Below are 24,950 nucleotides of genomic sequence, written 5' to 3'. Positions count from 1 at the left end.
GCATGCATATTGCATCGCATCAATGACACCAGACCAATAGTGTCCCTACCAAAGTTCAAATCAAACCTACGCCCTTGGTTCCTTGGTATTAGGATAATCTCTACTAAAAATGTTTATTACATCCTTCATAGCTGTGCCATAAAACTGCTAAAAAAAAAACAAAACAAAAAAACAACCACATTCCTTTTTTTCTGTGTTTTTGTATTTTTTCCCTCAGTATAATACTTCCAACTTTTAGAGTCTGAAGCTGAAGCCCTCAATGTTCACTGCTGCCACCCTCTGGTTCAGGGGGGAACTGCTTGTTCCACCAACTATTCCTATCTTGGATAAGAATTCCTGTGTCTTAATTATGATTTGGATCATTCCCAAAATTTAATGGATTGTTCCTTTTGAGGAGGCAGACCTCTTGTAAAAAATACATAAATAAATAATTTAAATCCTTTCCTAACTTTTCATTCATTACAAAAACAACCAACCAATAAACATGATTAAAAACAAAACCTTGACAGAGGTAACTAATGCCCATCCTAGCTCTGATAATGAGAACTTCAACTTAAATCTGCATTCGGATGACTACTCCAGTGGACAGAAGGGTCAGAACTTCTAACACCAGCTTCTCCAACTTAAAATTAAATCAGAAAAGACGGGGTTTATAGAATCAAGAATCTATGAGAACTAAGACAACAAGGCGTCTAAAAAACTATCTGTCCTCATTGACTCTAAATATTAACTTAAATTGCTAATAACCCTACACCTTTTTTAAAACAATGTTTCAATAAAAGGTTTATTGCATACGTCTATTCGTGTGTAATTAGATTTGTTATGTTGATTTTCCAGGTGGAGTTTGCCGTGGATGAGTCTGGCCTTTGGCTACTGTACCCCGCTCTGGACACAGAGGGTTTCCACCAGGAAGTAATCCTCCTCATCCACCTTCATCACCGAGACCTTCAGCCCATCCAAACCTTCCGTACAGGGCTCCGACGCGGCCGCTATGGCAACACATTCCTGGTTTGTGGTGTGCTGTATGGGGTGGATAGCATGGAGCGCCGTTACGCCAACGTTACATACGCCTATGACACGCACACCTTCACACACACTGTACCCAGCCTAGCATTTACAAACATGCATTCACATACATCCCAGGTGTCCTACAACCCACTGGACAAAAAGCTTTACGCCTGGGATGGCGGACACCAGATGAACTATGATGTCATCTTTGCTTATTTGTAAAATGAGGGACAAAGAGAATACATTCTTAATTCAGTTTGACATAAGATCGTACTTAGCTGACAGATGAAGAAAGATTCTAACGGAAGGTGAAAGTCAACAGTGTTTTGTTTTCTTGTGAATGCAGATCTGTCAGCTGACTTTCTTTTGCCGCCACATCTGCTCTGAATACTCCTCCTATGATCCGATCTGAGCCTTTGTGCAGCAGCCGCCCTGGAAGTTCATGCTTTAAAAGAAAATACTGAGAAATTAATCATGCATGACTTAGCTATTAAAATACAAGTTTTTAGAGATGCAAATAAAAGAAATCAAATTGATGTAAATAAAACATTTGAAACAGAAATGATTAAGAAATACAGAGTGATGATGTGTAGACAGAGTCACATATTAGGCATGAATTGAGGCTCAGAAACAGCCAGAAAACATCTGCTTTCTGAAGGTTTCCACTATTTAAAATCGATCTGTGACCTTATAACCTTGTGAAGTTAGGTATATATTATCTGTTTTGAAGCAGCTTGGAAAATCCTGATGATAAATAAATATTTTTTGTCTAAAGTTAATTCTTAAGAAAGTCTTAAGCCTGGCTCTCTGCCAGGACAAAAAATTAGTAAATCCTTGAGACCAGATACAGTACTTTAAAATCAGGTAGTGTTTTTTGTTCTATAAACTTTAGTTACATCCATTTTACTGAAAGTTTAAATAATAAAAAAAAGGGTTCCACTTTGTCAAAACTAACATTATGCATTGAGCAAGTGGATAAAGTTTTTACTTGAAGTCAAAATGATGCAGTTAAGTGTTTCATTAAAATGTTTGCTTGTTGTAACTTTTCCTGTATTTGGACTTTTGATACAGAATGTAAAGACATTTATTTAAAGTTTATACCTTGCACAGTTTCTTTGCCAACCCCAAGTCAAGACAAGGTTGACCATGACCGCTTTTCATTTTGTTAATTTATAATAAAATGTTTGAAAAGATCAAAATAGGCTGTTCTTTTTCTGTAGTCCCTCTCTTTTTCTTTTTTTTTGTTCACCGTCTGCATGCCTGTCCAGTCTGTTGTGGACATTATTTTTGGGAGCTGATTTAGTTTTCCTGGAAGCAGCAGAGCCACTGGAAGATTCCCAGAGTGGAAAATAAGTCCAGATGCTGGTGTACGTCCGACTGGGAGCGCTCGGGGCACAGACGAGGCCATTTGTGTGTAGAAAGCCTGATGTAGATTCTTAAAGGAAGGCAGATCCCCTTTTTGGTAATGTAGACAGCCTTTGGCTTTTGCAGCCTCAGACACGTAGATTTAAAAGAATCGTCTCTCACATTAACCTTCTAGGAAATTGATTAAGCTCTGCTTGTCACCCTGCTGGAAACTCAGCCTCGTCCAAAGGCGTTTTAAAAGTCTCTACGGTGACTCCATTCAGTCACAAAAGTAATTTATTTTAAGTAATAGAGCAAGCTTAAGGGCATATACACTGCTCTAGAAGAAAATGATAAACCTGCCTATTTGAAACTACAATTTTAAAAGTGAGTCATATAGTCTTGCTGCCTTTGGAGGTCAGAAAATAGTAGTTCGTAAATAGAATCTATAGCCGATAAATCCAGCTCTTCTTTAAGGAATCAAGCGTTTGTCAGAAACATTAGCGAACAAACAGTATCATAAAAAAACAGAAAGAACAGAGGGAAAAGAGTTGAGAAGAGTGAAGCAAATAAAGGTCACAGAAATAACTTAATCTTGGCATCTCACTCTTTAATCCATCAAATTGTAATAGTCTATGAGAACTGGATGGGAAGTGAGATATCTTTCTCCACCTAAGCTGACATTTTAGGTAATGAGCACATTAATAAAAGCAGGCAAGAATGTAAGACCTATACTTAGCTCTGGTGAGAGAATCTGATAGGACAACTATTAGCAATGAGAGCCACAAACGTGGCTTTCATAAATGAGGTTGAAGACAGCAATTGGTTGAAATAAAGATAGCTGGAAGTTTAAAAAAAAAAAAAACAGGTAAAACAAAGCAACTATGTGGGTTAAGGCGCTCTGCTCAGCAGAAATGTAACTTCAGATTTTATGAAAAAGCTTCACATTATCCTAAACTTACCTCCAGCACTGTAAAAAATGACTTAGGGAAGGCAAGGCAAATTTATTTGTATAGCACAATTCAGTACAAAGACGAGTGCAAGTAGGGGAAAAAAATAAAATAAAAAATGCAGAAACAAAAAAGAACATTAAAAACAGTGGGACTAAAGAAAATAAAAAAGTTGAACTAATGACGTTTCAGTTGAACTGTTTAACTAGAACAGTCAAAGGCAATCCTAAGCAAATGTGTTTTTAGTCTTGATTTAAAGGAATGCAGAACTTAGGCTTAGACTAACTTTATTGTTATTTTGTACACACAGGGTTTATACAAAAGGAAATTTTGTTTTATATAACTCTCAAGACATTTCCATCTCCTAAAGTGCAACAGTGATCAAATGTAAACATGGTGATCAAATGTAAAAATAGGACAGAGAAATGATTTGCAGTTTTTATTTTTTTATTCAACATTCAGCAGTCTGATGGTGGTGGGGAAGAAGCTGTTTTAGAATCTGGGTAATCCATGATGTTACGGGCTCGGGACACGCAGCGCTGGGATGAAATGTCTTTAATGGAGGGAAGAGGAGCCCTGATGATCTTCTCTGCTGTTCTGACAACTATCCTTACCTTCTTCCAGTCTGAGGCGCTGCAGCCTCCACAGTGAGACAGCTGGTCAGAATGCTCTCCATGGTGCTTATGTAGAAGCTGGTGAGGATGGGTGGGGGCAGGTGGGCTTTCCTCATCCTCTGCAGGAAGTACATGCACTTTTGTGCCCTTTTGACCAGTGAGGTGGTGTTTACAGTCCAGGTGAGGTTTTTTGTGATGTGCAACACCAGGAAGTGTGTTAATCAGTGTCAGGGAGCATCAAAAGGCCTTGGGACCAGAGAAGTTCACCTTCAAGCAAGAATGTTACCATGAAAATACAGTCAGGAATTTACAACAAACATTTTTATGTGTTAAATGGCCTAATAAAAGTCCATACCTAAACTGAACACAGTAGCTATGACTGAAAAGCAATATTCACGACACTCTCTATCCAGTCCGACGGAATTGGTAGACTAGTTGAAAAAAAAATTTGGGTAGGCGAGCAAAGCTGATAGAGAAATACCTTAAAAGATTGTTGTAACTTTGATGAACATTGCTTCTTCCAAGAATACAGAATACTTATGGGAATCGAACACTGTACGTGTCTGTGTGCAGCATTGCTTACTGAAAAAAAAATGCATAACAACATAAATCTCCGTATAATATTCATAAACACAATAATTCCTGCGAAAAATGTTCCACTGAAATTTTACTCTGGGGCTGACATCAATAGTTACGTAAGCCTTGTGCTTAAGAGGTGGTCTGTGAGTGTGTGGGTGTGTATGTGTGTGGTAAATGACCACCAAGCAGGAAGCAGGAGAAAGACACTCATTCAGACCCTCAGCATACCCCAGAAGCTCAGCGGCCAGAGAGCATGTTCAGTAAAAGTGCTTGTCCCTAAATCATTGGCACCAAACCTTCTGTGAGCAGAAGGACCACACATGCACTGAGAGACTCTAGAAGAAACAGACTAAGTATCCTTTACAGAAGCTCTGCTTCATAGCACACATCCACACAGACATGGCCTCTGCAAAGATAACAGCAGAGTTTAAATGCATATCCCTTTGTGTCCCTCTGAGCTAAATCTGTCAAAGTTAAAAAAGAGTTGGAGGTTAAAACAGGAATTCTACGATGTGGGATCAAGATCTATGGGTAAAAAAAAAACAAAAAACACCCAGTTACACAGAGGTCATTTATATTTAACTGTGTAAAATGACAAAGAGCAGCTGAAGTGGTTTAGAGAAAAAAATTATACAGGGAAAAGAAAAGTACTGAAATATATCAGGTTAAGTGTCAGAAGATAAGGCTGAGTGGGAAGTTAGAAGTCAGGGGAAATGTGTGGGAATGAGCAAGCAGACATAAGAAACTCACAACTTTTTATAAGTGATTTTACAAACAAAAACCAAATGTTATGTAGCGCAGGATGAAGAGCAAGTTTGGAGTTTTATTTCCTGCTTCTATACGTTTTCTTATCGTTCTGTTTGTATGTTACTATCGGGGCTTAAAGCGGATGAACTCTCTGATGGACAAGAAAGTTTCACTGAAATAGTTTTTATTCTATTAATCATAGCCAAATGACGTAAAGATAACCAAACTCCATAAAAATAGACTTGAAGCAGAGTCTCTTCTGCTACAGATTTGTTCCACAGATGCAGCTGAACATTAGAAACAGGTGTGGGTCAGTGCCAGTGGGGATTAGCAAGATAAATCAACTTCCTCCACATGTGTGCTTTGAGTCAAATAGGACTGGTTTGCCACTTTTATCTGAACAGAATAATCCTATTCAAAACAGGCGTTTTGCAATTATTTTGGCATCGTTATATTGTTTCTAGCATCTTCAATACTGCATTTTGTTTTATCTCTGGTATTTTGCTGAGTTGGGTTCAAAGTAGTTCTAATTATAATAAATACGACTGGTGAGGGTTTTGTCCTAACTTTTAGACCAAACCTTAGAGAAATACCCTGGTTTAGGACACTTGTGGGTTTGCTGGTGAATATAAAGCATGCTAAGCTATTTTAGCCAAGTGCTCTCATCAGTTATATAACCTGAATTGTACCGTATTAGCAGTCATGCTGCGGTTGCACCAGTTGATAATCTTTACTGCTTATGTTGTAAGAACATTTTTCTTTTTCCTCCAATCTACTATGCTTTGCAAATATGCCCTTGTGTTTTTTTTCTTCATTCATTATGTCACATTATGTCAGATTACAGCCAACAAAGCATCTAACTGTAATGTTGAGAGACATTTTATATGTTTTGCTTTTTTTTTTTTTGGCAAATAAAAATGTAAAATGTCTGCAGCAAAAGGTTTAAATGCCTGAACAGCTACACAAACAATGGCAAGTTTTTCTATCTGTACCTCTATCATTTTCACATATTTAGATACTAAATATTTATCAAGTTTTGAATAGTAATTAACTCTAGAAAGATATATTCTAGAATATCTGCTCTCAAGTCATTACCCAGCTTCTCAGTTGCATTTGGGTTTGGACTTTGACTGGGTCAGTCTAACTAACTGTGCCTCTAACTGTATGTTTAAAGTTGTTTTCCTGATGTTAAGTTAGCCTCCAGTCTCAAGTCGTGTACAGCCTATTAGAGCTTTGTTTCAAGGTTTGCTTATTTTGCTCCACCTTATCCTCCCATTAACCTAAACCAGGGGTAACCAATTAAAACTCAGTGGGGTCGAATAAAGAAAATCATTAATGAGTAAAGGTCCGGAGACATTTCTAATTATAATCTGTTACTTTAAACAGAATTTTACACTGAAATAAAATTAGGTTTTTATGCAATTTTTAAATAAAAAAAATATATTAAAAAGAATAGAACATTTTTCCTTTTAAAATCTAAAGTGTTTTTTGAAGTAGAGAACAACAATTGTTCAGTTTAGTATATAGACAATTTCCTGATTCACATATTTTATAAAACACCTGATCTTGTGGCTTAATGACAGAATTGGGCTTTAGGCTGTCCTGCAAGGCATGGTGGTGGATCCTGCTTCACAGCAGTAGGTTGAGCCAAACCTAATCAAAATGTGCAGGGTCATCTCTGAGCACGCCATTTCACTTTTCTTTCACCAGCTCACTGTGGTTCTTCCAGCAGTCCACACTTTCTCTGCTATCTTTTTCTAATCGTCCTCTCCATTTTTCCCATCGCCTGGCTTGCCAAAGGTTTGCCTGCTGTGTCTAAAAGTGGCTCGCAGCAGTGACAGCTTATGTCAGCCTGGTCACGGGCGCTCCGGAGGGCTATACCATATTAACAGGAGAAGCTGCGCAAGGGAAGTTAGACGGTGGCAGAGACAAGGACACTTAAGAAACTGCTGGACATTATGAACAATGCCAGCCCCCCTCTGCACTCAGCCTTCACCAATCAGAGGAGTCTGATCAGAGGGAGATTGCTCCTCCCCAAATGCAGGACCAACAGACTGCTGAACTCCTTTGTTCCTAAAGCCATCAAGCTGTACAACTCCTCACTAGGGACAAGGAGGAGATGATAGGAAGAGGGGTAAGAGTCAGCAGTCTCCTCCTTGGACATCTTGAGCAAAACATTACCTATTGCCTCTCATGTGCAATATTTTTGTCTCCCACTGTGCATTTACACATGCCAACTACTTTGTAACAATGCAGGTGCAATAATCCAAGTCAACTATTGTATAGTCTTCCCTTAGCTCTCTACTGTTCAGATATTTTTTGTCTAAAGGAAACATATTCCAGGCCATTACAATTTTTTTTGCTTTTTTGTACTATATACACTTTTTATATTGTCTTTTGTATTTTTATCTCTAATGGCATACTGCTTTTTTACTCTATACAGGGTGCTGGGACCAGAATTTCCCTGAAGGAGTAATCCCAAGGGATAAATAAAGTTGAGTCTAAGTGTAAAATATGCATTTCTTTTGCAGATGATCTTATTTAACTGCTCGAACTTAGATCAAGCTTTGCAGTCTAGTACTAAATCACTTCTTTACAATGACACGGGCAGGTATAAGAGACCTTAACTGATTGTCCCTCTGACAAATTCAATGTTTGGCCTTTAGAATGTATGTTAAAAGATATTTATAAATATCAGTCAACTTCAAACTCCAGCCGTATTAGGATAAGGTCTTTTATTTTATCTGTTAGTAAAAACGTAGTAATGTAGTCTACAACTGTCACCATCACCATGTTTGCTCACAGGAGTGGTTTATTCTGTGTTAGTTGGCTAACAAACAACCAACTGAGGACCTTTTCATAACAACTTACTGAGATTAAATGAGGTGGACCTTTTTTTTAAACTAAGTTGACGTTTTAGGGCCCAGTTATTTGACTGATATTTACATTTTATGTGTTTTTGCTTGGAGCTAAAAACATAGATAAGAGTTTGGCTCAACATTTCTATTTACTAGTTAGTAGTGTTTTGGATACCATGTGTGAAAAAGCTTCAAACCATCTTCAGTTGATTTCAACATTCTTCTAAATTTAAGGATGAAAGCTCTAAATTTTGTTGTACCAATCTAATGTTTTTGTTTCCAAGGAGACACTACAGTAACCGTTGGAGAGGAAATACTAGAAAGCAGTAAAGACGTGATGGATGAGAACAGAGTGAGCACAGAAGGCAGGAATGAAAAAATAATTGAGGAGAGAGGAAACAGGACCTTTGAGCAGAAAGAAGGAGAAGGAGACAGGGGACAGAGCTGATGAGCAAACCAGACATCAGATTCAACATCTGTTTTTTCACTCTGAGCACCTCAGATGGAGATGGCTGAAGCACTGACAGAAATAAGGCTTCTGCTGTGGGGATGGAGATGAGAGAAATATCAAGCATCCATGGACATGAGGAAAAATATGAAGGCTTGGAATAGTCTGACTGTAATGTGTATTAATTCACACCTCAGTCTCATGATGTCTGTCTATTGCCTGGAAAATGCAAAATGATCTGGAAAGTAAAAAAAAAAAAGGCTTCTTGCACTCAACTGCATGAATTGCACTTCTTTAAAAATGTATTTAAATAATGCCAGAAACCACAAATTGTGATAATCACTTTTCCCTTTAGCCCAACAAGGCCAGCACATTTCTGCTGGGAGCTTTTTCCTGCCCAAAGTTCCCATAAGCCAAGACACAGAGCCCACAGAGTACCAAGGTCAGGGGTTTAAACCTGACTCACATGCTCCATCATGCGACTCCTTCACACCAGGATTAGATTTATTAAGATAGCCAATGATAAAGTGCAAAGATAAAAACATTCATTAACAGATGTGACAGGCAATTTAAAAGGCAGCTGAATAGAGCAGAAACATAAATTCAGAAGCGTAAAGCCCTCTCTAAGAGAGAGTCTGAATAAAAATAGTCTTTGCTGCTATTTTGAACGATTAAACCAAATTACGGAGAAGGTAAGAGCATTCCAGACTTTAAGTGCCTGAACTGGACAGGATGCATCTTAAGAACAAACCCTTAAAGCTACTCAAATGTTGGCATTAAAAGGATTAATATACTGTAATATATAAGGATTATTATAATGGTTGATGTTAAATTGTAGTAACATTAATATATGGACCTATGTTTTTTGTTTGTTTTATTCTGTTGTTTTGATAAAAGACCCCAAAACTCTTTAGTTTTAGAAAGAGCTTTCGCATCAGGAGAACATTAACTACACCTCACAGAATCAACACAAAAAGTTATTAACTTGTCATGATCTTGGCACTGATGACTTGCTTAATTACTCATTTCATTCACCTGTCTAACTCTGCCTGGTTTCTCATTACTGCTCATTTGATCCACCTGCTCCTGTCTCTATTCAGGCTGGCTGCTCCCAATCGTCAGGGCCAGATTATTCTCTCCAGCCAATTCCGAGAGTGTTCTTAGCGTACCAAAGGCTACGTTCACACTGCAGCCTGAAGTGACCCAAATCCGATTTTTTTGATCTGATATTTTCATGGCAGTCTGAACAATACAGATCCGATTTTTTCCAGTGCGACCCAGGCCACTTGGCTATGTGATCCTGAATCCGATATGAATCTGATCTTTTCAAATGCGACCTGTGTGTGAACGGCCAGGTCGCATTCATCCGACCTGAATGTCATTTATACCCGACAAAGGTCACTATTCTGCAACAACAACCATGGCAGATGATGATGCGGAGAGCAGTATTTATCTTTAAACATATTGAAAAGATTGAGTTTTTATGGTTGGAAAAGACCGCTAGATGCGCGCCGGCGCTACCATCCATGTTTACTTCCATAAACATAGAGCACGCTGGTCTGTGACGTCATCGCATCCTCTACTGCGCATGCAGGACACTTGCGTTGTATGTCTGCAGTTCACACAGGAGATCACATACACCTTGCATTTATTTGGAAATGTGAACAACAATGCAAAAAAATTGGATTTCACAAAAAAATCGGAATTGAGCAATCAAGGCCTGCAGTGCGAGTGTAGCCTTAGTGTTTCTGCCTCTCAACCACTGAGCCTGCCTGTTCTTGTTCTGATCTGTTTGCCCGACCTGTCTTCAGACTCCTGCTTGTTTTCCTTTCTCCAGGGCTGCAGCATTTGGAACAATCTAGGCAGCGCCCACCGCATCATATTGGCAACCCACCGGCTGGACCCTACCTTGTTTTCTGGGCATGGACTGAACTTGTAAACCAGAGTTTCCTGTGATAGACGGTCTAGCCAATGCTACTCCGTTTCACTAGTTCTTAATAAAAGTCTTTTGACTAACCCCACTGTCTGTCTCGCTTTCCTGTCTTCTGTAGACTGCTTTGTTGCTCCACCAATCAAAAGCTGGTACCGGCACCATAAAATTAGTTTTATTATTATCAACCTGTTTTTCCTGAATCCGCTGGCCTCCTTCACCAGGAGTCAGTGGGGACAAGCATGGCAGGGTAAATTTTGGGCAACTTATCAGATAATCATCCACAGTTTAAAGACCTACTGACCTGACATGCAGATGTTTGAATGGAGGGACAAAGAAAGGCCAGAGAACACACTCCCTAGCTTGGTTTCAACGACTGCTAAAACAAAGAATTATATTAAAAATACATTAGAAAATCTTTGTGTTTCCTGAAACACAATGTGCTAAAACATCTCCAAACCAAAAATGCATACATCACACTTTTCATGCTGGTCTCAATCTAAGGTGGCGCTTATGCCAAAAACATTTAAAACATTTTTTTGTGTTTTAAAGAAATGAATAAAGGTATCATACATCTCCATTTCTAAAGAATCTCCATTTAATCAGTTTTGGTCTCAGCCGTCCTATATTTGGGACCAAAAAACAATCAAAGTGGTTTCAGTTCGGGCACTAAATGTAATTTGTTATAGTTATTTATAAAATGTTAACCTAAGATATATAAGAAATTTATGTTATCACAATATCTACAACAGATTAGAAATCAGCATTTTATGGTTTATTGCTGCATTTCCATCTCCAAGTGATTTAGATACCAATGAACCCTCAAACTAAAAACTACTAAACAATATTAAGTCTATAACTAATAAACTGCGCAATTCATGGCAAATTTAGTCTTTTGAAATAGAACTTTTTATATTTCAAAACAGGGATTTGTTGAACACAGGGGATCCAGTACATAAAACGAGGTACTCCCAGTTATCACATTTGTTTCAGTTTGATCTGAATTTGATTATTTCCGTCCTTTACAAAAACTGTGGATAATAGCTGGTCACAAAAAGACAAGATATTCATGTATAGCAACAGCAAAGCAATATTTTTCTCTTTCCAACTACATCTGGTGTCTGAATCACTGCATTTACTTTTATTACAGCAATATTTCACAGTCAGCTTTATTAGCTAACACTCTGCTGTAGACATTCAGGAGCATAAAAGAGCCCTGGCGTGGGCCTTCACCAACACCTCTGCATTTCCAAGATCTCTTGGGGTAAACAGATCTCAGATTTCAGCTAATAAAACACCGGCACTTTGTGACCCTTCTTTGATTTCAATTACGAACACCTTTAATTCATTAACCCTACAGTTTAGGTTTTTCTTTCATGGTCAAGTACTAAAGGTTCTGAAAATAGAAACACACTGGACAAAATCTAAATCTAGATAAGTCATTTTTTCTTAAAATAAGTGCATTTGTTCTTGGACTGAGTAGTTAAAAGAGACATTTTGCCAATGGAACATGACAATTTACACTTAATATAAGAAAACACAACTGCATTGTCTTATTTCAAGTGCTTATAATTATCTTATTTTAAGAGTAAAAATACTCATTCCATTGGCAAACTATCTCATGTACCTACTCAAATTAAGGGTAAATACACTTAATTTAATATTTTTTTTACTTATTTCTAGGTCGTTTAGATGATATCGTTGCATGACTGCCATCATGGCAGTGTGACTTGGCAGAACTGTACATAATAAGCCCCCTGCTCACAGTAGCTTTTAAAGCATTCTCATACTTTGTCCATCCGTACTTCTTTTAGATTTTCAGTCTATCCTTCATCCCTGTCTACCATCAAGAAACTCAGGCTCAGCATCTCCTAACTTTTCACCTGCTCTGTACTTTCCTATTCTCACCCCAACACCTGTATGTTCACCTCGCCCACTTTACCTTTTTTCTACAATATCACCCCTTTTACAGACACTAAAGAGGATGTCCATCTTGACATCACATGATTTTCTTGCAAAGAAATCATTTTTATCTCCATTCTNGATGGATGGATGGATGGATGGATGGATGGATGGATGGATGGATGGATGGATGGATGGATGGATGGATGGATGGATGGATGGATGGAAATAACTCAGTAGGACTCCATTGAAATTTGGAAAAAAGGTTTTGGTTATAAAGTAATTCCTCCAAAGCTGATAAAATCCTTTGCAGTCACTTCAGATCAAACTGTTCACTCTCCAGCATAATGTAGATACTTTCACTAAAAAAAACAATGTTTAAACCAATAATATACAACTTTGATTCACTAGGATTATATTCAGTCCTGCCAAACATAAGCAAATTTTAAACAACAGCCTGTTTATGATGCAAAACATCCACAAGATAGTCTTGTGGATTCCGGCTTGGTAACTGGGATGTGGTTACCTATTAGAATGTATTTCCCTCTAGAAAATCCATCGCATATTTTTAACTTTAGATGATGTTAAAAGGAAATTTTAATAAGAAAAGCTCTAGCTCTCTTTATGAGGTCAAGCTGTAAGCGGAACTAATCTGCCATCAAGTGGTCTTAGTGCAGTACTACAAAACTGACCATTGTCCAAAATCCAGCAGCTCACATCATCTCTAGAAACTCCTCTTTCCATCACATCACCTCAGTCCTACAGCAGCTCCACTGTCTCCCTGTCAAGTTCAGAATTCAGTTCAAAATCCTGTTACTTACTTTCAATCTGCAATTTTTCCACTATGTCAGACTCACAACGGGTAAGTGAAAATGGGGATGATCACTTAGGACGGCCTTATGTAAACATATCACCAGAATGATTGACAATTAGGAGGAACACTTATTTTGATGATCCACCCGGAAAAAGAATATTTATGAAGACACTTATGAAGGTAATTTAGGTGAACTGGAGCAAAACAGAGCGCAAAAGATTTTTTATTTATCACTGAGGGAGCACAATATGTGTAGCTGTTCTCCAGAATTCCAAGAGGTATAACTTATCCTTTTCATAATCGTGAAGATAGAAAAAAATATCTAAAACTACAAAACTCCAAAGCCACAAATAGTTTTTCAATAATAGTTTTGGAATTGAAGCATAACTGAAGACGAAAAACTTTTTTAATTTGTGCTTCAAAGAACACAGTTTGTGCACTTTTACTCAAAAATTTGGAGGAATGTAACCTTTTGAAATTTTAAAAGCTAGAAATATCTACAATTACAGACTCTCGGTTTTATTTCTCTCTACGACTTCATATTCACAGTAATAACGCACAAATACGTATGACTGAAAATTGACTTCATACACACACAGATAGGATCAGTTTAGCTTCTTACTGATATGACTGCATTGATCATTTGTTTGTTTCCTTGTTAAAAAAGTCTTTAATGAAGATCAGTTTCACCTGAACATCTACAGGTTTGTGAAGTTCCTTACAAGAGTTCAACAAAGTTTAAATATGACTTCTCATGGAGGTTTTCTAGATAGAAGATCTGTGGAGTGCAGTAGTAGAGCAGGTTATGATCGTATAACATTATGACAGCAAAGCTAACAAAATATGGATACATCTGCTACACAAAGAGAGCAATTCTTATGAAAGAAGCTCTTATGGTGCCTTGAGAGGAGCTGCAGAGATTCACAGCAAAGGTGTGAAAATCTGTTCACAGGAGAGTCATAAACCCAAAATCCAATCTCTACAGAAGGCAAGTTTAATTATTAAGCATATTTCAGTACTATCACAATATAAAGTGCTTTAAATGAATTAAATAGAAAAAAAATAAAAGCAATTAATAAAAATAATGCAGTTGTAGCCATTCATATTTTCCCCACTTTTCTTGTTGAGCCCTTGGCTGGTCCCCTACAATTCCTTTTTAAGCATCAATATTTGTACTAAAATATTCTGTCTTGATTAGTGGACATTAAGATCTAAAGAGAAGCATCGTCTCCTGGTCAGACCCTGTAATTTATTAAAAGGGTGGAGTCAGAAAATGTGCGGGGGGGGGGGGGGGGTCACTCCAGTGGCTGGAAGTTGGAGGGGATTTCGCTGTAAAAGTTCAAGGGGAAGTGGGCTGCCATTCAGCTGGCGTTTGACTAGGAAGTGCAATTTCAAATGGCTGCTAATGTAGAAACAGGTATTAAAAAGTGACATTAATAAAGCTTTCGTTGAAGGTTTCCACAAACCAGGAAGGTACTTATATTTTCTCGATAGATTTTCTTTTCTTCATTTATCTCACTACCTTCAACGACTCAAAGCTTCATCCATTCAAATGTAGCAGAAATAAGTAAAGTTGTGAAGAATCAGCTGGACTGGTTTACTGAGTACCAGTTAATTTTATTTAAATACAAAATCTACAGATTTATTTTATTTACAGTCACATGTGTAATGACTAGAACATTCATAGATGTTGCTCACTGGAAATACATTACTGCATTCATTCATACCATTAAAATGCACAGGATATATATAAATCATTAAGATTATTTCCTGGGTGAGGTGTGTGTCATTTTTGAACGGGTAGCTGCCGGATCTCATCCACTCTGTTGCGATGCAGCTGGAAGGCGGGCGTGACCCAGCTGCCGCATGAACACTGATCCCCGCACCAACTGAACGAGCCCAGCTTGGAGCGACACTTTGGACACAGCAGCTAAACACACACAAATTAGTTCTGGTAAAAGGAGGATTATCCAGACAACTCATATTAAAGCAAACGTCTTTAATTAACATGTTGCCAACACTTTATTACCTGGGATGAAAAAGCTCGACTTAAAGAAACTTTAACTCAGATATTTTAAAATGTCCCATTTCTTTATAATGCAACACATAAAAATGAGGACTTTGAATAAAGACTTAAAATAATCTTGAAAAAAACCAAACCCCTGGCAATCAGTAGGCTGTCCTCACAGTGGCATTTTCTGTGTACACCTGCATGTGTGCGACTTTGTTACGCATATGTCTGTGTTAGTGTTTACACATCTATAATGCTCTTTTTTTTTTATATTGCTGGCACTAGTGGCTCGTTTTTTCGACAGTAGACTGACCTAAAAGCTGCATGGAGGCGCAATTAGTAGGACTTTTGTCTTGCAGCAATTTGATACCCAAGCTAGGACCTTCTTTGCATGTTCTCTCTGTGCAAGTGTGAATTCTCTCTGGGTACTCCTGCTTCCTCCCATATCCAAAAATATCACTGTTAGGTTAAATGGTGTATCTAAATTATCTCTAAGCATCTTTATGCATGTTTGTACATTTCTACTCTGCGATAGACTGTCAATCGGTCCAGGATGAGACCCGTCTTTTTCCCATAGACTGATAGAGACAGGAGGAACTTAAAATAAATGGTTGATACGGAGAACCTTTATTGCCACCTTTTTGCAGCTCGCTCACAGTGAGCTTTGGTGACTGGTCTGGTGCCAAGATAAGTGTGGTTCTTCCAGTTGTTTAAAAGCCATTTAATTATTAATCCGCTTGGGGGAGTCATTTTCAAGTTTAGGCAGGTGGCTATTTTTCTGTAGCCGCTGCCTGAATTGAGAAGATATTTCCTTCTTGATAGAAAGTATCATCATGGCTTTTCATTTTGAGGTATGTCATATTTAACAGAATACAGCAAATCACAGACAAACAGATGATAGTGTTTTTTTTTTTTCTTTTCAGTTTTCATTAAATCTGCTGGGAAAAAAACAGCAAAATTTCCCTTAACACTTTCCTTCTTCCTTGTTCTTTACGATTTCAGACCAAATTCTGACATTAAAGTCTCTTAGTTCTGTTTATATCCTGCCAACTGTGCATTACCTGCCCATTCATCACTCCAAGCAAAGCCGGCTCCATCCACTGCACTGGCTCAATGAAGTACGAGGTACACTGGACGTCTCCTGAAAGAATGAACACAGTGGCAGAGACACTCCAAGTTCAATGTGTTTGCTTGATAACGACCTGAAACTTTCATAAAAAGGCCTTTCTAAAGTATAAAATCTAATACAAAGCCTCCCTATAACAGGAACAGATCAAGATGGTGGCAATGATTTGTTCTGTCAGATAAGCGTCTCTCCTACCAGTGAGGTTACTTGGCTTCTTGTGACTGAAGGCTGAGGCTCCCACTCCCACAGCATGACTGAGAACACTGGAACCACGGAACAGAGTCCGTCTGAAGAGGAGACAGTGAGGGTAAGAACACAGATGGATGCTGGGGATTGAGCAACAATGCAGTAACACATTTAAGTCCTTTAACAAACTATGAGCTGTGTGTGTGCTGGAAAACTACTTACCTGCACTTTCTGCATCTGTAAGACATTTCAGAGGAGCTGGAGTGGGCGGGGTCACAGGCAAAAATCTCTTTGGGTAACTCTGCTGCACCCTGCTGCAGCTCTGCTCCCATATAAAGAGACCAGGGGGTCGAAGCAATCAGAAACCAGCTTAGAGATGCAGCACAATAATGAGCTGTGAAATACGAGGAGTTTGATTTATCTGAAATTACCAGGGTATTTCTCTGTGACCTTCTGCAGTCTGTATTGTTTGTAGACAGGACTGGATGGGTCCACTTCACAGTGCAAGGCTTCATACAGATGGAGCTGCTCCTCAAAGCCACTGTTGACCCTGAAACACATCACCCAACATGATCATGTGTTTGATACTCAGATATCTGTAACTAACAACTAAATGCAGGAGTCTTACTATCTCTGAAACATATCACAGAGCCTCTTTCTAACCATAGCATCTTAAAAACGAAAGGGTAGAGGCTAAATACAAACCAATACAGTCCGTGCCTAACCTGATGGGCCAGACAAGGATAAAAAAAGCAGCCAGGAGGACCGTGATAACTTTGGAGGATCTATTGAGACTCAGCAGAACTGTTAGAGATCTATTAACTATCAGCTACAAATAACGAGATAATGTGACATAAATGGAATTGGTGAAATAAAACCTCAAGAAGTCTAATTCTAAGTTTTTTATAAGATATGAAGGGAAAAATCACCTAATATAATTTTATTTCTAATGGGGATGTTGGAGATCTGTTAGATAAGAGCAAGACTGTATGTTTTTACCTACAAAAAAAAAAAAAACGATTTATGTGATTAAAAACTAACAACACATCACCCTGAACATAGTGATGGCAGCATTTTAGTTAAATAGTAGTTTAGTAAAAGAAATCTGGTCATGATTCACGAGAAAATATGTGTGTATGTGGTCCGTGAGTGCATTGCAAGGAGTAATATTTTATTTCTCATGTAATACAATAAAATAGGGTATGGATCTGTTTTGTTTGTGGAATCAGCTGTTTTTCACACTGAGCTATCGGAGCTCATCAAAGCAGCTCAGGTGTTTCGATGAGAACAAGAGTAAAACTAATTAAGTCAGTCTGATTATAATTTCTGTTCTTTATTTTGTTCCTAATTGATTCAGTTTAAATGTGATTATAAGAGAGTTACTCAGGTTTTATAAATTATTTTATTTTGCATTTGTCTTAATTCCTTAGAATCATGGCAGCGCCTGGCAGCAGTGACCAGATGCAGCTCAAATAATGGAAATGTCATGAGAGCTGTACAAAATGAAATTTCATTTTGTATACGCTCTGTGTATGCAAAATGACAATAAATACTGTCTAAGTCTAAGTCTTACTAACTTCCAGGCAACATATTTATGTTGTTTTTTATTTGAGATCGAAAGCATAAAATACCTCAGAATTAAATGCTCAAATTAAAAGATTAGGTAAATAGTTTTTATTTTATAATCAGTTATTATATGTTCCACTTTTGGACAATCATCAATCCTTTTGACTAAGAGGGTTACTCATGGTAAGACACAATGCCCAGAGGGGTACACAAGTCAAAAAGGTTGGGAAACACTGCCCTAAGCAAACATGTGTTGGCATAGAGAATATGCTGAACTTTGTGGTTTTAATGTGAAAAGTAGTTGAAAAAGCTTTAAAGTCTATGGATAATTTTGCAACGTACTGTGCTAAGGACACAGATTCCACTTGGCTGCAGGATTTACATTTTATTTTGTAGGGCTTTAACTTTTCAATGGTTATTCTTCCAAAAGTAAAGGTGAAAACATCTGTTTTTGCAAAGAATTGCCAACATTACACTCATTTATCCATTTAATGCAGCACTGCATTTACATGAAATGAAATACGGAATGTCAATCAGGTTATAACCTAAGAACTGACCATATGAAATTCTGTCAGTAAAGTGAGGACAGCAGACAGACTCACTGGACATCCTGTTTGACCTTCTTTAGTTTGGTGTAGGCCTCTGTGAAGCCCAGCTGGTATTTCTTCATCAGATAAGCTGTCACAATGGTGGCACTGCGACTCCGACCCGCCTGGCTGAGAGAAGGAATAAAGAAAAGCAACAAAAAAAAAAAAAAGAACAGGTAAAGTTCCAGTTAGACTACAGTTGAAAAAGGAAAAGTTTAAACTATCTGATCCTCACCAGTGAACCAGGGCTGCCCCGCCCCCTTTAACCGCCTCCTCTATGAAGTCAAAGCAGGCATCCATGTGACTGAGAAGGTCAGACGTGGCCTCATCTAAAACATCTATCCACTTCATGCGGAGTTTTGCATCTGCAGGAAACACCAGCCGGGGGTCCACGGAGTCCACGGACAGGATGTGGGTGACAGAGCCAGCATCCAGCGCCTGCCTGTCGTTTAGATCCGCTGCAGTACCGATGTAAACACCGGTGTCCACCAGCAGCATGACTGCTGACAGACAAAGGAAAGAAAATGCAGCTTTTTTTCTTTCTTACTATTTAAAGAAATAATCTAAACCGTCTTCCGTGCAAAAATAAAATAAAATAAAATAAATAAACATTTTGGATACTAAAGAATCAGATGCAGACATGTAATAAAAGCCCAAGTGACTAATACACTCTTGATATTTTAAAATACGTCTCTTCTTTAACCCTTTGTAAGAATGTCCATTTAAAATCTTGAGCTAGAGATCTGTTTAACTGGTATAAACAGCCCATCTGACACCAAAGTTCAGTGACCGTAACACATCTAAGTCTCGGACAACTTGTATTTGGGGGTCATTTGGTTAAATACATCAAATGTGAAAACAATATAAATACTTATGTCCAAACTAGTGAAGGTTGTGTTGACTTATTGCAATCAGAATATAACGAACTATTCGAATGAAGTCAGGAGTTAGTCAGAGTAAAACAGCCCGCTGTGTTTCAATTTGCCGACTCACCTGTTAAACTAAATAAGGTTCCTATTTACACGAAAAAACTCCACAGATTTAAATCCTTTCTTTAAAGCCTTTATCATAAATGTTCCGACTTAACGTGGTGTGAACTTGATTAGCGAAAATTTGACGTTAACTTAAAAAAACGTGGAACAAACAGGCAAAGTTCTATATTTGGTTCGTCGATTAAAAGGGTACGGCTAAAAACACAAATCTTTCCTGAGTTCCGCTCTGTTTCCTTTTTTTGGCTAGATATGAAATGCTTGCTCTACAGATATTCCTCTAATATGCTGTTTAATTTAGTATTAATTTAACCATATGCAAAAATACATATTTTGACGGTATCAAAACAACCACAATACAGAGTTTTAGAAAATAACATTGGGATTTTATTCAAACAAGTCTTGCCTTACTTTTACGATTATTAATATCATACCATCTTCTACAACACAAATCCCTGCATTATCAGGCTATTTTAAACAATTTGAGTCCAGTTACCAATTTTATTAATTAAAGCTCTGACCATAGATATGGGTAAATACCAATAAGTAGCTATTGATTTGTGACCATTTCATTTCGTCAGCATAAAGGAAGAGCATAAAGTACATGTGATTTACTTGAATTGCTTTGGGTGTTTTTTGTCTTGTCCTTTTTGAAGAGAGAGTAAGGGGAATTGACTCCTGTAACCTGTAGAGAAATGTCAGAAATGTCATAAGATGCATTTACTGTATTTAACATATAAACAATTACAAAGTTAAAATACATAAAAACTATATTTTTTATGTATATGTATAAATATATATGTTCATAAGAATCTTTCATGATGTAATATTGTATCAGTAGTTTTAACAATTAGCCATAGATTATAGACTTAGACAAACTTTTTTGTCATTTTGTATACACAGAATGTCTAGACATTAAAGATGAAGGCTATTAGACCATCTCCAAGCTTGAGTTTCTTGTGACTACAGTTGGAGACATTTTTTAGATCCATGGGATTGTAGCCAACCTCCCTGGATGTGGCCACAGGAAGTAAACTGACGAGAAATGAAAGAGACACATAATACGAATGGTAATAAAAGAGCCAAAGATAACTTCTAAAGAGTTTAAATTTGAACCTCAAGTTCAGGGAACATCCGTGCCAGATTGCACCATCTGTTGTTGTTTGAGTCAAAATGGACTTAATGGAAGAGGACCAAGGAGGTCACCATTGTTGAAAACATATCAAAAAGAGGACAGACTGGTATTTACCAAACTACATGTTTACAAACCACAAATCTTCTTTTGCCAAGGCACATAAGTTCTACATTCACAGACAGAAAAATGAAGCATTTCAGGGAAAGAACACTGTCTCTATTGTGAAACATGGAGGACCTTCTGTTAAGTTCTTGGGCTGCTTTGCTTCATCTGGCACAGGGTGTCTTGAATACCTACAGGTTACAATTAAATCTCAACAATATCAAGGGATTGTAGAGATAAATTTGCTGCCCAGTGTCAGAAATCTTGATCTCAATTACAAGTCATGGGTCTTTGAACAGGATAATGACTGAAAACACGCAGCTAAAAACAGCCAAGAATGGCTAAGAGAGGATTTGATTGCTACAGTATGAAGTGGCCTTCTCTGATCCCAGACCTAAATCCTATGGAGCATCTCTGGAAGGCACAGAAACACACTGTCTCTGAAAAGCACCCTTGAAATCTGAGACAACTGGAGCAGTTTGCTCATGAGGAATGGACCAAAATACCTGTAGAGAGGAGTAGAAGTGTCACGGACAGTTTGATTGCAGTGATTGCCTTAAAAGGCTATACAACAAAATATGGTTAAGGATACCATCATCTTGGAGCATAGTCAAGATTGTGGGTTATTCTTTCTATTTTATCCAAATATACATATACAGTGAGAGAGATTTTATTTGTATAAATATGTATTTATTCATATGGGAAATAATATAGAGCAAAATATAGGGAATGTATATTTGTCTTGTTTAGTTGGATCTGACTGAAAAGAACCTGTAGAAATTAGGTAATAAAATGGGAAATTTTAAATGAAAACTGCCTCATTGTGTTCATTTTATAAGGCCAATAGCAAATAAAAAGAGGTCATTCTTTCTGCACTGGAAAAATAAAACTTAACCATGAAAGTGACCTCACTTATAAAACAGAGAAGAAGGAACAAGAGAGGAAGATACCAAACACATTAGGTAATGTAAGTGCTCAGTCCATCACAGAATTGTTACCATCAGCAATTAAAGCAAATAAAGTAAACGAGGATTTATGGTTATCCTGTTTACCATTGAGGCAGCTAGAGAAAGAGCAAGGCATGTTATTTTTGCAGAGACCGACTGACTTTGTAGTACATATTAAAGCACATCAATTAAATGTGTTAAATGTGTTAAATGTGCTTGTTTCTGTCACATTTCAGTTGCCGAACTCACTTTAAACACATGATGTCTGTCTGGTGTCCTGTCTGCTGACAACATGTGTGGGGCTGTAAGCAGCCCGCCAACACAAGTCCCACAGTCTGAACATGGTCATAGTGTGGGGTGTCAATAAAGTTTTTATGGGTTCTTTAATCTGACCGTCTGGCCAATACAATGCAACTCTGCTTAGACTACGCCTCTGTGTGAGCACTCATTAGGGCATAATTAAGTGCTAGAAAGGAAGCATATGAAGAATAACACAGAAATCACAGTGAAGTTCAGCAGGTGAACAGGAAATAAGAGGGTGTATTTAAGAGTGTTGTTGCTGTTGACTCACAACGATTATAACATTGTTCTACCAGATGGACTGTCCATCTGGTAGAACAATGGTCACATTTGAATATGAAGGTTTCATATTTTAAACTATTTAAATGATCTGTGTTCTGTTATCTTAATCACACAAACTAGTGTATAATAAACAGGCTTTAAGCATGTATTCAGTTTCAGACTGGATCCTGAATACTTGAACCATTCAGTTCGAGTATTCAGTCAAGAAAATACATTTGGTATCACGTTTTAGGTCTAAAGGACAGAATTGAGAATCATGAAGTAATTTTCTTTCTTAAACACAAGCTAAGAAATGGTCTAAAAATGTTGCCATATTTCATCAATTAAAATATGTCTTCTCAGGAGGCCCATACATGTTGGGTTTTGCATAATAAATTCAATTATGACATTAAATGATCAATTCAATATTATTCCGACTAAGTGAATCTAGGTCAGGATGCCATTCAAAGATTGTTTCCGTGGATTCAAATAGCAAACTTAAATTCAATAGAAACCAATGAAATAAATGAATTTTCATTGCTGCGGGATGATGTAAGAATCAAATGTTAAAAAACACTAGCTCATCTAGAAGTCTTCTTTGAATGTCCTGGATTGAAATCTCGGCCTGCTCTCTTTCTTCACAGGGTTTGCATGCATTATATCTCTCTATGTACTCCAGCTTCCTGGTCCGTGGGAAAAGATAAATGCTGGAGAATAAATAGTTTGAAACAAAATCCAAAATATCCAACTCCCCTAACATATTTTTTTATTTCTTCTTCAACTTCTCAATGAATATCTTGTAACTCAGCAATGCATGAATTTTTAGTTTCAGTGGGGTACAACTGTAAGGTTTAAAAAGTTTTAAACAACCATTGACATAATTTCCTGAAGATTAAAGTTTATATGTACATCAATTCAGTCTATTTCTATAGTGTCAAGGCACTTTACAGACATTATTCAACCAGATCATACAGTCAAATTGATTCAAAGTTTTCTACATAAAGAAAAAAAACTGTTGATTGCAATGATTCATTGACCAGAAGGCAATCCCTCACACCAAGCATGCTTGTAGCAACAGTGGAGAGGAAAAACTCCCTTTTAACAGGAAGAAACCTCCAGCAGAACCAGGCTCAGTGTGAGTGGATATCTGCTGAGGCCGACTGGGGTTCAAGGAGACAGAAGCAGACATTGAAAAAAAAGCAGAGATACAAAAGGAAACTGTCAACCAGCTCCACAGGCAGCCCTGTCCAGGAAACACAGCCAGGCAGACCAGCTCAGAGCGACCCCCCACGTCAGAGGATGAAAGAGAACTACACTGAAAGAGGACTACACTGAAAAACAAAGCAAGCTCAAACATCTAGAAACAAAGGTGTTGATGGCAGCAGCACAGCTGACATTTCTCTCAAGGCTGGTGTCACAGCCAAACGGGAACAGACCCGATGAAGCTACTATGAGAAAAAGCAGAGAGAGCTTAATGTTAGACGTTGAACTAAAAAAATCTGCAGAATGGGAGAACAGAGATAAAATGAAGCAGAGTGATGAAAAAGGGGTCCCTATGTCCTCCAACCTATAAGCCTATAGCAGCATAAATATAGGGATATTTTAGGATAACCTGAGCCACTCTAACTATAAACTTTATCAAAAAGGAAAGATTTACTCATAACCTTAAAAGTAGACAGGGTTTCTGCCTCACAGACTAAAACTGGTAGTTGGTTCCACAGGAAAGAAGCCTGATAACTAAAAGATCTGCCTCCCATTCTACTTTGAGAAGTTCTAGGAACCACTAGTAAGCCCACAGATTGAGGGCGAAGTGCTCTGTTAGGAACATAAGGAACAATTAGATCTCTGATGTCAGATGGAGCTTGGCCATTGAAGGCTTTATATGTGAGAAGGAGGATTTTGAATTCTAATCTGGATTTAACAGGAAGCCGATGAAGAGAAGCCAGGATAGGAGAGATGTGATCTCTCTTTTTAATTTTCATCAGTACTCTGGCTGCAGCATTTTGGATCAGCTGAAGGATTTTAACTACAGTTTGTGGACTTCCTGATAGTAAAGAATTACAATAGTCCAGCCTTGAAGTAAAAAATGCATGGACTAGTTTCTCAGCATCACCCCTGGACAGATTTCTCATTTTTGCAATATTCCGCAGATGAAAGGACATTCTTTAAAAATGTTTTACTTTATTATCTGAGATCAGTTTAATCCCATCCAAATGAAGTGACTGACTAATCGCCTTCTTTTTCAAAGACTCTGGTCCAAAGACTATAACTTCTGTTTTGTCTGCATTCAGAAGGAGAAAGATAAGAGTCGTCCAGGTTTTTATGTCTTCAAGACATGCCTGTAATCTATGTAATGGGCTAGCTTCATCTGGATTTATAGACAGATATAGCTGAGTATAACAGTTGAAATTAACCCCATGCTGTCTAATCATTCTACTGATTAGGTGCACATATATAGTAAAGAGAATCGGTCCTAGCACTGATCCCTCCACAGGTAACCCTTAAGCATGAGGAAGATTTATCATTAAAGTGAAAAAACTGAAATC

At 37.8% G+C, this 24,950-nt stretch overlaps 2 protein-coding genes across 4 annotated transcripts in view; one reads left to right on the top strand and one right to left on the bottom strand.

Annotated features, from left to right (window-relative positions):
- LOC107088592 (olfactomedin-like protein 2B) overlaps positions 1–2,180 on the top strand; it is a 13,748-nt gene extending 11,568 nt beyond the window's left edge. For both annotated transcript variants that reach the window (XM_015380874.1, XM_015380873.1), the window contains exon 9: positions 838–2,180. In XM_015380874.1, coding sequence (XP_015236360.1) covers positions 838–1,230 — 393 coding nt within the window. In that variant the 3' untranslated portion in view covers positions 1,231–2,180. The remainder of the gene's footprint in view (positions 1–837) is intronic.
- Positions 2,181–14,800: 12,620 nt separating this feature from the next.
- Positions 14,801–19,767, bottom strand: dusp12 (dual specificity phosphatase 12). 2 transcript variants are annotated; one of them, XM_015380892.1, is made up of 8 exons: positions 19,664–19,767; positions 18,906–19,173; positions 18,686–18,799; positions 16,949–17,067; positions 16,740–16,839; positions 16,527–16,618; positions 16,267–16,346; positions 14,801–15,124 (listed from the first exon to the last, which is right to left on the bottom strand). In XM_015380892.1, the coding sequence occupies exons 2-8, from the start codon at positions 19,166–19,168 to the stop codon at positions 14,981–14,983; spliced, it is 912 nt and encodes a 303-aa protein (XP_015236378.1). In that variant the 5' UTR covers positions 19,169–19,173; positions 19,664–19,767; the 3' UTR covers positions 14,801–14,980. The 2 variants fall into 2 exon arrangements, with proteins under 2 accessions (XP_015236378.1, XP_015236379.1); XM_015380893.1 differs by lacking the exon at positions 19,664–19,767 and having other exon boundaries at positions 18,906–19,258.
- Positions 19,768–24,950: the final 5,183 nt, after the last annotated feature.

The sequence above is a fragment of the Cyprinodon variegatus genome, unplaced genomic scaffold (assembly GCF_000732505.1).
Source record: "Cyprinodon variegatus isolate N-32 unplaced genomic scaffold, C_variegatus-1.0 Scaffold224, whole genome shotgun sequence".
NCBI classification, from domain to species: domain Eukaryota; kingdom Metazoa; phylum Chordata; class Actinopteri; order Cyprinodontiformes; family Cyprinodontidae; genus Cyprinodon; species Cyprinodon variegatus.
This window is presented reverse-complemented; position numbering and strand designations above follow the sequence as displayed.

Bases quoted from the DNA above. Each gene is read 5' to 3' on its own strand.
- dusp12 (XM_015380892.1), bottom strand. From the start codon at position 19,168: ATGCTGCTGGTGGACACCGGTGTTTACATCGGTACTGCAGCGGATCTA. The intron at 16,840-16,948 runs GTAATTTCAGAT...ATATGGGAGCAG, and splicing joins GGTCACAGAGAAATACCCTG to AGCTGCAGCAGGGTGCAGCA. The intron at 16,619-16,739 runs GTAAGTAGTTTT...TCTCCTCTTCAG, and splicing joins TACAGATGCAGAAAGTGCAG to ACGGACTCTGTTCCGTGGTT.